General features: G+C 47.8%; 1 protein-coding gene across 2 annotated transcripts in view; it reads left to right on the top strand.

Annotated features, from left to right (window-relative positions):
* The window catches only part of SNX29 (sorting nexin 29), a 510,975-nt gene that overhangs the window by 45,994 nt on the left and 449,167 nt on the right, over positions 1–15,814 (top strand). For both annotated transcript variants that reach the window (XM_045777903.2, XM_045777904.2), the window contains one exon: positions 15,545–15,725. In XM_045777903.2, the coding sequence (XP_045633859.1) occupies positions 15,545–15,725 (181 nt within the window). The remainder of the gene's footprint in view (positions 1–15,544; positions 15,726–15,814) is intronic.

The following is a 15,814-nucleotide window of genomic DNA, read 5'->3' as shown; positions in this document are numbered from 1 at the left end:
TTCTAGCCCAGGTCAGACTAATGGCAAATTCCTGGCTCTTGCCCGCTCCCCCGCCTCCGGCAGTGGCCCGATGCCCACTGCTGTTCCTCTATAGACCGCTCTCGCTCCATTAACTGAATTGGAAGTGACAGGAGACAGTAATGGAGAATTAATCCACCAGGCTGTTGCAGTAGCTCTGTGTACAGATGGGAAACATTACCTCTTGAAGAGAGAAGAGTTGAATTCCAAGTAATGACTGAGCAAAACGAGATTGCTGAAAATCACGCTACAGTAGATAATATGGAGAGTCCGCCGGGGCAGGGCTGCCGTCGGTCGTCTGGGGTTAGGGTGCACGCAGGCCTGAGTTTGGAGACTGGTGCCCTTGTCCCTCGTGCTTAAAAAAATGTTTCTCAAAGTTGTCCGCACTTAGAAATTATGATATTTCATGTTGAAATATGGATTTCTACCTTTCGTTCCACTTGAGGATCTGTGGCTCTGGGCCCACGTTCAGTGCTGTGGTTGGAGCCCCCCCGCCCCCACCCCGCCGTCTGTAGAGGGGCCCCCTTGTTCTAGTTCCCCTCACTCTGCCCCTGTCCCTCTTGCCCCTGACAGTTGCGACGAGTATTGTCATGATATTGTCCTGCTGTCGTTATTCCTGTTGTTTGTATCTGAAATTTAGCAGTTTTAAAGCATAAACACCTCTCAGATGATAAGCCTTTGAAGTCAGTTTCCAGAGTGCGGAAATGGTTGTCATTTTTGTCCAGTTTTATAGTTGCTTTCTGGGGAGAGGATTTGTTGACTTCCTCCTTGGCTGTAGCCAAAAGTCCGTTGTTTTTGTTTTGTTTTCATCTTGGTTTTGAATCCGTCCTTGTCTTTGGCACGTGCCTGGCAGTTTCGACTGCGTGCTGTGCATAAAGGGTTGTGTGGAGCTTGTGATGATTTCTCTTTCTTCAGAGGGGAGTCACTCTTGCTGCCCAGGCAAATAGGTTAGAGGAAGATCAATTTACTCCCGTCAAGGACTGAGCATGTCACGCCTGGGCTTCAGCATTTGTGAGGGCTGTTGTATTTCTGCTTTTGCCTTATTGCTACGTTGTAGTTGTTTGGGGTTTCCAGCATGTATTCGTTTTCTAGAGCTGCCGTAACAAATTTGCACACCCTGGGTGGCTTAAAACAGCAGCGAGAAATTTATTCTCTCACATTTCTAGAGGCTACGAGTCCAAAATCTAGGTGTGGCAGAGCTGATTCCTTCTAGATGCTCCAAGGGAGAATGCATTCCCAGCTTCCGGTGGGTGTCAGCGTCCTTGGCACCAGCTGTCCTTGGCGCCCTTGGCATCCTTGGCTGCTCCTCTCCAGTCTGGGCCTCTGTCTTCCCACGGCCTTTTTCCTCTGGGCCTCTGTCTCCGTGTCCTCTCTTCAGAACAACAGCCCTGCTGGATTTTGGCCCACCCTCCTCCAGTATTACCTCAACTAATTACATCTGTGAAGAGACTTTTTCCAAATAAGGTCACATTCTGTGGTTTCAGAGGGACATGAATTTGGGGGGAACACTGTTCAACCCAGTGTATCCTGGATCTCTGAGCTGTTGACCAGTTTCCGTCCTCCTCCGCTGGTTATGAGCTTGAATTTTTTCCCTTTCAGACCTTAAGGGAATTTTGAAAGCCCTGCTTAACTTCCCATCAGAGAAACTGTGTAGCTGGAAGAAGCCTCAAGTAAGGCCCTGAATGTAGGACTCCTGTCTGTGGACTTGCCTTCTCTTGGGGACCTGGGTTCTTCGTTCCTTGCATTTGTAGCACTCCCAGGTCCTCAGTTCTGTTTTACTGTTTAAATAACTGCCTAGCTTATTTAGTTGTTTTTGTGGGAGAGGTGGTCTGACCTGGATTCATCTTCCAAAGCTGAACGTGGCCCCTTGAAGCCACACTGTGCGTGCCTTTTCATCTTGCTGCATTGCCACCTGCATGCGTGGCCATCTCAGTGTCTTGTCTATCATTCAGGCGCAGGTATCCCTCCTGTGATAAATGTAGCCTGGAAAGGGAGCTTACAGGCAGATTTCCTCCAGTTCTGGGAGGTTTTTAGCTGGTGCCTGTATCTGTCCCCCATTCCTGAGTTGGCTTGTTTGTCTGTTTGGTGTTTTTTGTTTTGTTTGTCTTTGTTTTTGGCTTAGCATTCAGGTTTTATTTGTTTGTTGGCTTATGTGTTTTTTGACTTGGGGAGTTTTTACCCAAACATCCCTGAGTAATGAAATGTTGGTAGCATGGACATGATTAGAAACAGTTATGTTACCAACTCAGGTTGGTCTTGTCGAGCATTGTCGGCGGGCATGGGAAGTGGTGTCCATCCCCAGCTGAGGTCCCCTCGAATTGATGGTGCCGACAGGTGGGTTATGCAGAACCCAGAGAGGCTTGGGATGAGGTTATCTAGCGTGTCTCCTTTGGGATTCAAGCCCCAGAAGTGGGAGTCTCCTGTGTCTGGAGGAGCTCTTTCCTCTTACTGGGACAAGTGGCTGGATTTATCTACACACGTGATTGATTTGGTGGTGGTGAGATGGGAGTGTGCATTTCCAGAGTCTGGTTCTGCAGTTTGTATAACTTTCCCTTCCACTTACGCAGGTTAGCACGAATAATTACTGCAGGAGTTGGTTATTCCCCACCCAGCAGCTCTGTCGCTTCTTTCTTGCTAATAGGATTCTGATTTTGTTCAGATATTGGGTTGCCGAGAGCTTCAGGCCTGAAGCTAGCTCCAGGGGGAGTGGGTCTAGATCAGATCAGGCCAGCCATAATAATTATCAGCCAGCTAGTAGTTGCTTTCGGAATAGACACGAGATGAAATTCTGACCAAAAGGAAGGAAGAAGTCTGCTGAGGGCCTTCTGAGAAAATTTCTTCCTATTTGAATGGAGACATAAGGGAAGACTTACTTTACGGTGTTGGGTTGTTGCCTGAGACTGTGACGTTTGGACCTGTGGCAATGATCTTGAGACTATGAAGGGGGAGAAGTCTGAGGACAGAAGCCAGTACACCAAGGATGGCAGCTCGGCAAGATGGAAAGTATGTTGGTAGTGTCACTGAGCTACTGAATCCACCACCTCTAGGCCTGCCCTACCTCTGGACTGAATGTTGTGTGGGACAGTAAAGTTCCTAATGTTGGAAGCCATCTTGAGTTGGATCTCTGTTTAAAAGCTTCCAAAAACAACCGAACTTAATAGAGAAAAACAAGACAACTTTAATAGTCAAAGGCCTGTGCTCCAGAAATGAGAGGAGCGTTGTGATTAGCATGTTAATCTTGGAAACGACACCTGGATGTTTTCTGCTCCTTTTTGATAATTTGGCTGACCATGGGCCTGGCTTCCTTGTTCGCTGATGACTCATACGGAGCAGCTCTCATGAGCCAGGGGATTTGTTAGACCCTCTGTTCGTTGTTCCATTTTATTTCTGAAATGACTGTGCTTAGTGAACGAGAGTGCCCCCGTTTTACAGATGAAGAAAATAAGGCTCAAAGAAATGAAATAATTTTCTTAATGCTCCAGAACTAATAATTGTGGCAGAGCTGGGGTTTTGACTTCGGTCTACGTGATTGCGACTTGGAAGCTCCTGCTTTTTTATTCATGATGGCGTGTTGTTCCCAGAAAGAGAGCTCTCTGAAAACCATGGTCTCCCCCGCTCCCAGTTTGAATTCATGAGTAAATGAAGCAGCAAGTATTTTAAGTTATGATCATTTAGAGCAGAGGTCAGCAAACCATGTCCTGCCACCTATTTTTATAAATAAAGTTTTATTGGAACACAGCCATACACGTTCATCTACTTACTAGGCATGGCGTCTTTTAGGCAGTTGTGGCTGAGACCATCTGTCTCGTAAAGTCTTAAGTATCTAATATTTGGCCCTTTAGAGAAGAAGTTTGCCACTCCCTGTCTTTAAGAACAAAGCACAGAGGATTCCACTTTCCCGTATCACGCCACAGTCACTTGTCTGTTGTCTGCATACCTCACTCGATGATAAGCTTTGGGACTGCAGGGCACCATGTCTGTTTTACTTCCTCTTGACTTTCCAGCTCCTAGCTTAGGGTCTGTAAATATATCAGTACTTCAGTAAAAATATATTCATATGTCATGATTTCAGTTGGCACAGTATGGTATTTCATGATTCCCGAGGTACCTTATACCAGGATCACTGCAGAGTGCTACAAAGGAAGTGATTAAGTTTGGAGGAAAAGAGCAAAGATTGATTTTTAAATTTACTGAAAATGAATTAAAAGTGTCTGAGAGCTGCATAGGCTTGGCTTGGAATTGGAGGGTTTTGCAGATGTTGGATGCCTGAAGCAGTCAATACAGAATGCAGTGTGGAAAAACGAATTATTTTTTGTTCTGCTGGAGAAAGGAGAAAGAGCCCCCGTAGCTAGCCCCCGTCTTTGTCTGTGTGGGCGGCCATCACAAAGTGCCACGGACTTAGGAGCTGTTCATAGCAGCAGTTTAATCACGTTTGCGGAGGCTGGCAAGTCCAAGATCAAGGTGCCTGTGGGCTTGAGTGAGGACCCTTTCCCTGGTCCATAGCCAGTGCCTTCTTACTGTGTCCTCACACAGTAGAAGGAGCAAGGGATCCCTCTGGGGCCTCTTTCATAAGGACACTGATCCAATTCCACGAAGATTCCACCTTCATGACCTAAGGGTCCTCCGAAAGGCCCCACCCCCTAATACCATCATTTTCAGAGGTTAAGATCTTAACATCGGAATTTTGGAGGGACACGTTCAGACCGTAGCCATGCCATTTCATGACGAAACCTTGTAATTTGATGTTCTTGTTAATGACTAATGGATCATCATGAGGTGATGTCTTGGCAGTCCATTACAAGGTCATAGGCTTGGTTCAGAACACACCAGATACACACCTGCTGTTACTGAGCTGTCTGTCCTATAAAATTTAAAGATTTTATTTATTTATTCAACAGAGATAGAGACAGCCAGCGAGAGAGGGAACACAAGCAGGGGGAATGGGAGAGGAAGAAGCAGGCTCATAGCGGAAGAGCCTGATGTGGGGCTCGATCCCATAACGCCAGGATCACGCCCTGAGCCGAAGGCAGGCGCTTAACCGCTGTGCCACCCAGGCGCCCCCATGTCCTATAAAATTTAAGTCTATCTTCCTTGTCTGGTCAGCAGCCCTTGGCACCAAGGACCCTCTGATGTTGAAACCCTGTTTCCCCCTCTCTTCTGCGGGGCCACAACCTCCTGGCATACTTGCTACTTCTTTGTTCATCCTTCTTATGTATCATTTCTACACCCTCAAATATTACCTGTCATTCATCCTCAGATTCTTTTGTTGCCTCTCTCTTGCCTCTCGCTTCTGTACATACACTTGCTGTCTGAATTCCTTGGTGAGAATTGCTCTCCATGCGTTGATTACTTGAAGTTCTGCCTGCAGCCCACATCACTCCCTGGGGCCCTTTCTCTTACGTGTCTCTTATCTGGATGTACCGTAGGCTCGTCACAGGTTCCAAGACCGAGTCCTCCTCTCCAGCCCCGTTTGTTCCTGTGTTCCTTGCTTAGCGAATGGCTCTGCCCTTCACCTGGCTTTCCTGTACAGGGCTTCCGCACAGCCTCCGTGTCCTTCCCCTCTTCCCTGTTTTGTCCTTCTGCCTTCCATCTCTGTCCTCCCTAATCCACTCTGCACATTATGCCAGTCTGGGGGTGGGAGGTTCTTCAATGACCAGCCTGTTCCCTGCCCCCTACTTAAAGCTCTGTCATGGTTCTCTTTAGAGTTGAGACAGGGGACACACTCCTTGACATGGCTTCCACGGTCTGTCCCCTACCAGCTTTGTCTGTCTCTGCTCTTCCTCTAAACCTGACCCCAAACCCAGGGCTAACAGGAAGCTGGCAGGTAAGACATTGCAACACTTTCGTCCAGTTGATAAATAAATCAGGACTTGAGTCCTCTGAGTTCCCCTCCTGCCACAGCCCCTGTCTGGGGAACCCCTGGGACCTCTTCATAAGTCAGCAACTAAAGCATTAATGCTAGACACTCTGGGGGAGAAGGTCTTCAGTATCCCTGTCTCTTCATTGCTCAGAGACTGATTTAGGTGGTTAAATCCTTAGTGTTGAACAGCGTGCCTGGTTTCTACAGTCCTGAAGCTGTCAAATCTGGAAGCGTTCTTTGTTCTTACCCTTCTGCTGCCTTCCTTCCTCCCCAATCCTCGCTCAGACACTAACTACTCAAACGTCTGTTCTCTCTCTTTATAATTGTGGCAAAGTATACATAACATTAAAATGACCATTTTAACCATTTTAAGTGTACACATTGGATGACCATCCCCACCATCCATCTCTAGAACCTTCTCATCTCCCCATGTTGAAAGTCCATCCGCATTAAATGCTGACTCCCCATTCTCGCTACCCCCAGCCCCTGGCACCTGCCATTCTACTTTCCGTCTCTCTGGTTTGTCTTGTTTAAGTACTTCATATAAGTCAGGCTGACTTCTACTCCACATACCTAAGGCTTATTTCATTTAGTGAAATGTCTTCAAGGTTCACGCATTTGTAGTACTTCAGAATTTCCTTCCTTTTGAAGGCTGAATAATATTCTGTTGTGTGTACGCACACCCACACACCACTTTGTTTATTTCCTCATCTGTGGATGGACACCTGGTTGCGTCCATTTATTGCCTGGTTTAATAATGCTGCCACGAACATGGGCGTACAAATAACTGTTTGCATCCCTGCTTTCAGTCTTTTGGATAAGTACCCAGAAGTGGAATTGCTGGATCAGATGGTAATTCTGTGTTTCACTTTGCAAAGACCTGCCAGACTGTTTTCTGTAGTGGCTGCGCCATCGTACGTCCGCAACCAGCAGCGCGCGGGCGTTCCGAGTTCTCCACATCCTCGCCAACACTTGTTGTTTTCATGTGTTTATTTTTTGATACTAGCCATTCAGATGGGTGCGAAGCGGTATCTTGTTGTGGTTTTGATCTCTTCTCTTGAAATCAGATTTTCCCCCCTAAAAGTCACTGATGAGCTCCTCACCCAGTTCAGCTGGCCTGTCCTCCTCCTCTAGGTGTCTCCTTTCTGCTCCTCCCCACTCACTCATCCTGAGTCCTTCTCTCTTCAAACCGATATATAGCACTGCCTGCTTTCTTGACTGTCTCTCTTGATGGTCAAGGACTGGGTCTATTCTCGCTCTTCCTTGTAGCTCTGGTGTATTGCAAGGTGCCTGGCCACCAAAAAGGACATTCAAAATAATGACTTCAGGACCCAGACTTGAGGACATGCTGCTCTTTGTCCTGGGAAGCCAGACTCTACCCTGTGCTGTCTGTTCATCTTCTTTACACAAAGCTGAAAGCAGGTGGTATTAATATACACCCAACTGTAAAATTAGAGAAACTGACTTCCTTGATCCTCAGTGGGGATTTTTGAAAACGGTTGATTGCATTTAACTCAAAGCAGAATTTATATTTTGCTTCATTGGGTCACTTTGGGTAACCATTTCTGTAGAAAAGTATTTTTGGAGGAAGCTTCATGTGCCAGGAGAAGCCTGGGCCCATCCTTTTGCTTGTGAGGGGAAGTCCACTCCCCTCCCCTCCCCTCCCTGTATGGCTTTCAGTTCCCTCTTTATGTTTCTCTGTTGTATTCATGAACTTGCAAATCAGCTAGTTCTGGTAGGAGAGATCTTGGAAGGATGTCGTGGAAGATGTATAGAAAAGACTGAATTCTGTCCAGGGCTGGTGATAAGAATGTTTAACAGCGGGTTGGGAACTGCTGGCCTTAGGGAGGGAGCCAGAGCCAGAGTGCTATGCCCCTCCGGCTAGGTGTTAATCTGTGAGTTCCTAGGTTATGGGGATGTCCGCAGGGTCCTGGGGAAGGTTGTTGACAGCTGGGGTGGCCGAGGGCTTGGGCCAGTGGCTACTTACTAAAGGGGAGGAAACTGTCCCAGCATTTTAGGATCTCATATAGCCAGACTGTTGCCTCTTGGTCAAGGGTGACCTCTGGCTGTTTTAAAGGTGTTTGATCCTAAGGTGTAGTAAATTGAAACTAGTAAATTTGGCCTCAGAGTTGTCAGTGTTTAGTCCTTAATTATCTGGCCTGTTGGATTGATAGGTCCTTTGCTTTGTTCCTGTCAGCATGAAAATGACTCTTCAGCAGAGGATGGGGTACATTCCTAAAAGGAAATAAGACACAAGCTTCTGAAGTCTTTTGGCACTAGAGAGGGTTCCCACTTTGTAATAAAGGAGGTGCTATAGACTCTTGAAGACCACGGGTGAATGCCACATGTGCTATGCTGAGTGGTTAGAGCTCAGGACTCCAACTTCAGGTGCTCACAGGGGCCAGGCAGATGACAGAAATGAGCGAGGCAGGCCTGCAAAAGGCACTGGGTTGGTGGAGACTGTGTGTCACCTGGCTGCTGCAGGGCAGGCTGGGAAGCGTCTGGGGTTCAGGAAGAAGAGATTTCAATGAGCAACTGGTAGCCTGCAGTGGGGTGGGGGTTCACTCTTCTGCATAGAGTGGTGAGAGACGGGCTTTATGGGACCTTTGAATAGAGACCTCAGGGAAGGAGGGAAGTAGCCATACTGTTCCCTGGAGAAGTAATCCAATGCTGTTCAACAAGTGGAAAAGCTTAGAGTCACTTGTCCCTGGTCTCAGATTTATTCTGTGCCCTTCCCTGCAGACTCTGTTTCCCAGGCTCCCTTGCCTACTGTCTTCCCGCTTTGCCAGAGGGAGGTGGTGATGAGTTGCGAAAGTGGGAGGAGGAGGGAGGCTGGAGCATTTCCTCCCAGCTGCAGGTGGCATGTCTAGCAATGCTGTGCTTCCTCTGTGGTCCGTGGACGTCACATGTGGCCCGCAGGCCAGGCTGGGGTCTTCTTGTTTCACTGTCCTCCCTGGTGCCTCTGCCACAGGCCCGAGGTTGCCTGGCGGGTCTGTGTTTAGGAGTGGAATTGCTGGATCATACACTAATTTTGTGCTTACCTTTTTGAGGAACCACCGAACTGTTGTCAACAGTGACCGCACCATTTTACATTGATACATTTTTTTTCTTTTTTGAGTAGAGATGGAATTGCCTTTATTTTTCTGCAACTGAAATGAACTCTGCTGTTAAATCCCCTTTCAGTTAGTCCTTTCGCTCTTAACATTACCTCTTCCTTCTGTGCCTCTGGCTTCGGGGACAGGTTGGCTTCCTGACATTGGTGATCTCTGGGTGGCCTCATTATCTCCCGTTTGGCTTTGTAGCTCTGCCAGAGTCTTTGTAACAGATGGCCTGTGTTCAGTTCCTTCAGTGGACTGCCTGGTGTGGTTTCCGTTCATGGCTGGGCAGGCGCTCAGGTGGAGCACGCTTGGCGTGTTGGAGGAGCGTCAAGGAGCTCAGCGAGGCTGGAGCAGGGGGAGGGAGGTGGAGAGTGGGACGGGGTGCAAGGCCAGAGGCGGCCGAGGAGCCAGCCCCCGGGTGGGCAGTGAGTGGCAGTTCATCTTCCGAGTCGGGCCTTGTTTTTCTGATCTCCACCCACCTCCACCAAGTAATTGGCCCTTGTTCTGTGGAGTCAGCAGGGATGTTTTGTTGTTAGATTTAAACAGACTGGAGTCCTCAGAACTCATCCAGCATCTCAGAGTATTATGCATTTATTCCTTCTGTAAAAATGTACCAAGTTCTGAAATACAAACTTTAAAATAGTGGATTTTATGTTAAGTGAAGTTTACCACAATTAAAAAATAAGCCTGGAAGTGGCTAAGTTCCCTTTAACTGGCAAGTTTAAGTTTTTTTCTAACTGAAAGGGAATTTAATAACAGAGTTAATTTTAGTTGCAGAGAAATAAAGGCAATCCCACCTCAAAAAGAAAGTGTATTGATGTAAAATGGCGTAACCACCACTGACGAGAGTTTGGTGGTTCCTCAAAACCCAGAATTACCATATGATCCAGCAGTTCCCTTCCTAAATATGGACCTAAAAGAACTGAAAGCAGGGACTCAAACACACATGTACATGAATGTTCCTAGAAGCATTATTGATAAAGAGCCAACAGATGAAAAGACCCAAATATCTGTTGACGGATGAACGGATGCACAAAATGTGGTAGAGACACATAGTAGGATATTATTCAGCTGTGGAAAGAGATGAAGTACTGATAAATACTAGGACACGGACGACCCTTGAAAGCATTCTGCTAAGTGGCCAGACGCAGAAGGTCCCACATTGTACGATTCAACTTACATCAAGTATCTAGAATAGTCAAATTCACAGAGACAGAAAGTGGAATAGAGGCCCCCGGGGGCTGGTGGAGGGGAGGATGGGGGAGTTATCATTTCCGGGGTGTGGAGTTTCTGTTTGGAAGAGTTCTGGAAATGGGTGTTGGTCGCACAACATTGTGAATGTACTTAATGCTACTGCATTATACACTGAAGAATGGTTAGAGTGGTAAATTGTAGTATGTATATTTTACCACAATTTTTAGAAAGCAAAAAAAAAGAAGTGTCAAGTTTAGACTTTTTACAAGTCTTTATTATGTGATGTTTAAACCACACTTCCTGTCTCCTGGTTTCGGGAGGCAGTCCTGTGGCAGGTTGGGAGATGGCCAGTTGACAAAGCTACAGCCCCTTCTTGGAAACTCTGCTTTGCTGATCCATTTGTGTCTTGTAGTCAGGCTCATCCAGATTTGGATGTGACTGGGATTTGGGGGGCACTTGTGTTCACCTAAGTCGGGGGCTGGGATAAAGGAGCACTTGGTGGCCTTTTGTAGCTGGAATCGTTGATAGCACGTATGGGTGATTCTGTTAGCTTTTTACTTAAAATTCATTGCCCGTTTCTTCTTTGGCTTAACCGAACCTTGATTTTGCTCAGGGCCACGGGATGTCCTCTAGGTAATGGGTCACGAGTGATTAAGCCAGTCTTGACATTCTGTATCTCTGTTCCTCTTGGTTTTCTGGGATTACTTACCCTTGCCTGAGAAAAGGGGTGATAGAGCTGGTTTTACCTTGTCCTCTCTCTTCTCCGATTGTGGCTGTGATACCCAGGGTGGTGGCAGTCCTCTGGGGCAGGGGGGTGAAGGTCAGGAGGTTGGAGATTCTGCCCGTGACAAGTGCCTTTGAACCAGCTATCTGCTTCCAGACTAAGTCTGTGAGAAAAAGAAGCCTTTCTTTGTTTACAAGGAGCCTAGCTCCTTGTAGCTGGATTTTCTGTTTCTCGTTGAGCAATGCTGTTTTGTTTTTCTTTCTTTCTGAAGGATGCATTTGCCACTTGTATGCACGTAGGCACTGCTCAGTGCCTGGAGTGCTGCCCCTCCTCTATAAACTGAAGAATGCGCCCTATCTCACTGCATCAGTCTTCCGGTTGCAGGTGACAGCGAGTCACTTAGACAGACTTCCCCAAACACAAGGCACTTACTGACTCAAGTAACAAAGAAAACTGGAGGGAGAACTGGATTTATGGGCTCAGCATCCCCCACATCGGTCTCTGTCTCTCAGCCCTGCTTCTCTCTGGGTGGGTGTCTTTCCCAGGTGGACGTACTGTACAGGACAGGGAGGAAAAGGGCCGCAGTGGCTGCAGGTTTCCGAGATTATCAGAGATCCTACTTCTAGAACAGTAGACGGCAAACTTACTCCTTAAGGGATCAGACAGTAAGTGTTTTGGGCTCTGTGGGCTGTAGATATCTGTAGCAGCTTCCCAGTGATGACTGTAGCAGCAAAGCCACCACAGACAGTATGTCTACAAGTGGGCATGACTCTTCCACTGAAACTTCACTTACAAAGACAAGTTGTGGGCCAAGTTTGGCCCTTAGACCATTGTTTGCTGACTTCAGTTCTCGAAGGAGCCAAGGTCTCTCTTCTAGTGGTTCAGGTAGAAGTTGTAGGCAGAGTCCTGTGATCTAGGGCTGGGACTAGGGTGAGACCAGTGAGGCCCTCACTGCAACCACAAAATTTACGGGAGCACCAAAAAACTCAGCAGTCGAGAGACCTCACATTTTCATGCAAAATTTTTAAAAAGTCAGAATTAATACAGAAAAAAAAATCATTTGCTCAAATAACAAACGGGGTCAGGAGGAGGGTGGGGTGAGTGAGGCCATTTGTGGTACCCACCCTGCTCAGACAGGTGATTGCCCAGTCTGGCTTACCTGTCCAGCTGTGGGAGGAGAGGTTAGTGGTGTTAAAGGCAGCTTTACAAGGAACCAGATGGAATGCGGTTCTCCTAGGAAAGGGGGACACAGCTACCAGAAGAAAGGGGAAGGGGTGCTGTTTGCCCAATGTGCTGCCTTGGCATGAAGCACTTTACACATATGCTTTATTTTCTCATTCCCTGCCCCCCCCCCACTGTCATAAACCTTAAAGGCAGGTACTGCGATACCCATTTTACAGATGAGGAAAATGAAGGACAAAATAAGTTGCCCAAGGGCACACAGCGCCTAAACTAGCATTCCCACCAGGGTCTTTGTCCTCCAGAGTATCCTGGCATCTCTTATAGCCGAGGCCTATTAGGAACTTTGCCAAAGGGCCTGTGATGTTCGTCCCCCTCTGTTAACAAGTGCTCCCGGAGGTGGCTTGCCTCAACAGCCCCTTCATGGCTCTTATTCGTGTGGGCAAATGGCGTTCAGGTGTTTGGAGAGCCAGAAGCCCTCACCCACTTCTGGAATTAGCCCCTGGTTTCATAGCAGTAAGAGATCAGTATATTGCCCCAAATTAAATTACGGACACTGCAAGCGTTAAGTGGCAGGTGAGCTGCGCTTGAAATAGACCACATTAATGCTGGCAGTGGAAGTGCAGCCCTGCTGGGATAATTCTTATCATCGCTGGCATCGCCTTGGCAGGCTGTAGAAGGATTCTATAGCACTAAGCAATTTGCGAAATTGAAAGGTGAAAACACACGTTAAGTGTTTCGTGTGCATTCAAGGTCAGAGTGAGGTCACAGCAGTTCTCCAGAAAGACCAGATGCAGGGGAGGGTCACCTGACTTGAGTCATGATGGAGATACAGATGGTTGTTTGGCATGTTTTGAAATAAGTTATTGGCCTGCCGGCCCCGGATATTGCTCTTGACCTGGTTTCTGAGAGAAGCTTTGCGTGGAAAAGGGCCATTAAGCCTTTGTGTGGTCTGGGCAGATCTCCTGGGTTTGGGAAGGGGATTCGTGTGGCATTTAGGGATTGGGATAGAAGGGAGTCTCGAATGAGCTGCCGAGGTGGATTTTCCAGTCGTTCCTGAGCTATTCATTCAAACTGATCCCAGAGGTTGGCTTGATCCACAGATACGGGTACATATGCATGTAGTTGCTTTTAACAGGACAAGGAGAAGAGGAAACAACGCAGTTGCTCTCCTTTGCGAAGCCAGTCATTGAGCAGATGGCGACTGGTCATCGTGGCCTGGCCATCGTGCTCTGGCCATCGTGCTCAGGCTCTGCTTCCCTTTCCTCTGGTCACCGTAGTATCTCTGGGCTGTTCTGTACTTCAGGGCTTATTTCAAGGGAGAGGAATCTGAAGCCTAGCATGGCTGAGTGAGCTGCCAGGGCCATTCTCTCGACTGATCTCTGCACCGTCATCCAGCCTGCTCGACAGGAAGCTTCCTCAGGGATGAACCCATTGTCTCCCTCGTAGCCCACAGCCTTGCCCAGTCCATGACTCCCATTAGGAATGCAGTCCATGCTGACTGAGCTGAATTGAATTATTCGAGTGAACTTACTAACCCGGTGTCCAGTTTATGGAGATATGTGTGTTTACGTTCTTTCAGAAGGAAGGTTGAAAGATCCTGTCTCATCTCAGAAGGGTCTATGAGCCTGTCGAGCTCCTGGATTAGAGTCCCCATCTGGCAGCAAAGACTCGGCAGCGCGTCCCCTGAGATATTAAGCAGTTGTGAACATGAGCATCTTGAAGAGGGTAGAGCCCTCCGTCACCGCACAAGGCTGGCCGAGTTAGTGCTCTGCAGTCAGGCAGCCCCGAGGTCCCATTCTGCCTTAGGGCTTACTAACTGCGTATCACTGGGCGAAGTTGCCGCCTTGGCCGGGCCTCAGCCCTTGTACCTGTTATGGACATGGCCTTGGTGCTTGTGAGGACTGAGGTCAGGTGTCCAATCTTCAGTGCAGTGGCGGGTTCTTCACTAGTGCTCCGCACACGGTAGCAGCTCTTGCTGGTGTGGCTGGTTATTACTGGCAGCGTGGAAAAGGTTTAATGAGCATATGTGGGGGTGCCTGGGTGGCACAGCGGTTAAGCGTCTGCCTTCGGCTCAGGGCGTGATCCCGGCGTTATGGGATCGAGCCCCACATCAGGCTCTTCCGCTATGAGCCTGCTTCTTCCTCTCCCACTCCCCCTGCTTGTGTTCCCTCTCTCGCTGGCTGTCTCTATCTCTGTCAGATAAATAAATAAAATCTTTAAAAAAAAATAATGAGCATATGTGAAGAAAATGGATCACAAAATGAGGTATATACTAGAATGAAAATTATGAAAAAAATCTGTGTGTGGATGAAAAAGGTGGGATGTGAGGAGATCCAGTAACTATTTTGTGGATAAAAACAAAGGTTTTTAGGGGCGCCTGGGTGGCTCAGTCGTTAAGCGTCTGCCTTCGGCTCAGGGCGTGATCCCGGAGTTCTGGGATTGAGCCCCACATCAGGCTCCTCCGTTGGAAGCCTGCTTCTTCCTCTCCCACTCCCCCTGCTTGTGTTCCCTCTCACACTCGCTGTCTCTATCTCTGTCAAATAAATAAATAAAATCTTAAAAAAACAAAACAAAACAAAAAAACCCCAAAGGTTTTTAGCTTTCCCTTAAATCCTTAAATCTGTTCCTATTCTCAGACATATGGAAATCTTTTCTAAAGAACTAGAATGAGGACAGTTATGGACAAGGAGGTTCAAAGCAGTATGTAGGGAAGATTGGCAATGTATCATGTTCACAGAGGTAGAGAAATGGTTAAAATATGTTTCATTGGGAAGCCATCAAAAATCATGTTTTCAAAGATCTTTATTATTTTTTTACATTTTATTTATTTTTTTTTATTTTTATTTTTATTTTTTTTTTAAAGATTTTATTTATTTATGTGACAGAGAGACAGCCAGAGAGAGAGGGAACACAGCAGGGGGAGTGGGAGAGGAAGAAGCAGGCTCACAGCGGAGGAGCCCGATGTGGGACTCGATCCCGGTACGCCGGGATCACGCCCTGAGCCGAAGGCAGACGCTTTAACGACTGCGCTACCCAGGCGCCCCTATTTTTTTACATTTTAAAAAAGATTTTATTTATTTGAGATAGAGCGAGAGAGAGAGCGAGCGAGCATGAGTGGGGGGAGGGCAAATGGAGAGGGAGAAGCAGGCTCCCCGCTGAGCAGGGAGCCCGACTCGGGGCTCCATCCCAGGATCCTGGGATCGTGACCTGAGCCAAAGGCAGACGCTGAAATGACTGAGCCACCCAAGTGCCCCCATGTTTTCAAAGATCTTTCAATGTTACAGGAAAACATTCATGATCTAGACAAGTAAAGAAACAAACCCGGATGCAAAATTACTCTTCCATATCTTCCTTTTCTGTGGTGAGGAAGTAACCTTTTTACGATCCTGAAAAATGCCTAGGGACTGTCACTCTACAACGATGTGCGTCCCAGGCCGAGTGCCACCATGCCCGTCCTTCTCTCCTCAGAGCCCGTGTTCTGGTTCTACGTGAAGGAGGTCCTCAGCAAGCACGAGCTGCCGCGCTTCTACTCCCTGCGCCACATCGCCTCGGACGTGGGCCGCGGCCGGGCCTGGCTGCGCTGTGCCCTCAACGAACACTCCCTGGAGCGCTATCTGCACATGCTCCTGGCCGACCGCAGCAGGCTCAGGTACCGGGGATGGGCTTCCGGGGGGAGGCGTAGCCAACTGGTTAGAATCGCAGAATCTGACTGCCTGGGTTTGTATCCCAGTCTCCTCA

This window comes from Ursus americanus, chromosome 2, assembly GCF_024610735.1.
Source record: "Ursus americanus isolate L20-20 chromosome 2, mUrsAme1.1.p, whole genome shotgun sequence".
Taxonomy (NCBI): domain Eukaryota; kingdom Metazoa; phylum Chordata; class Mammalia; order Carnivora; family Ursidae; genus Ursus; species Ursus americanus.
This window is presented reverse-complemented; position numbering and strand designations above follow the sequence as displayed.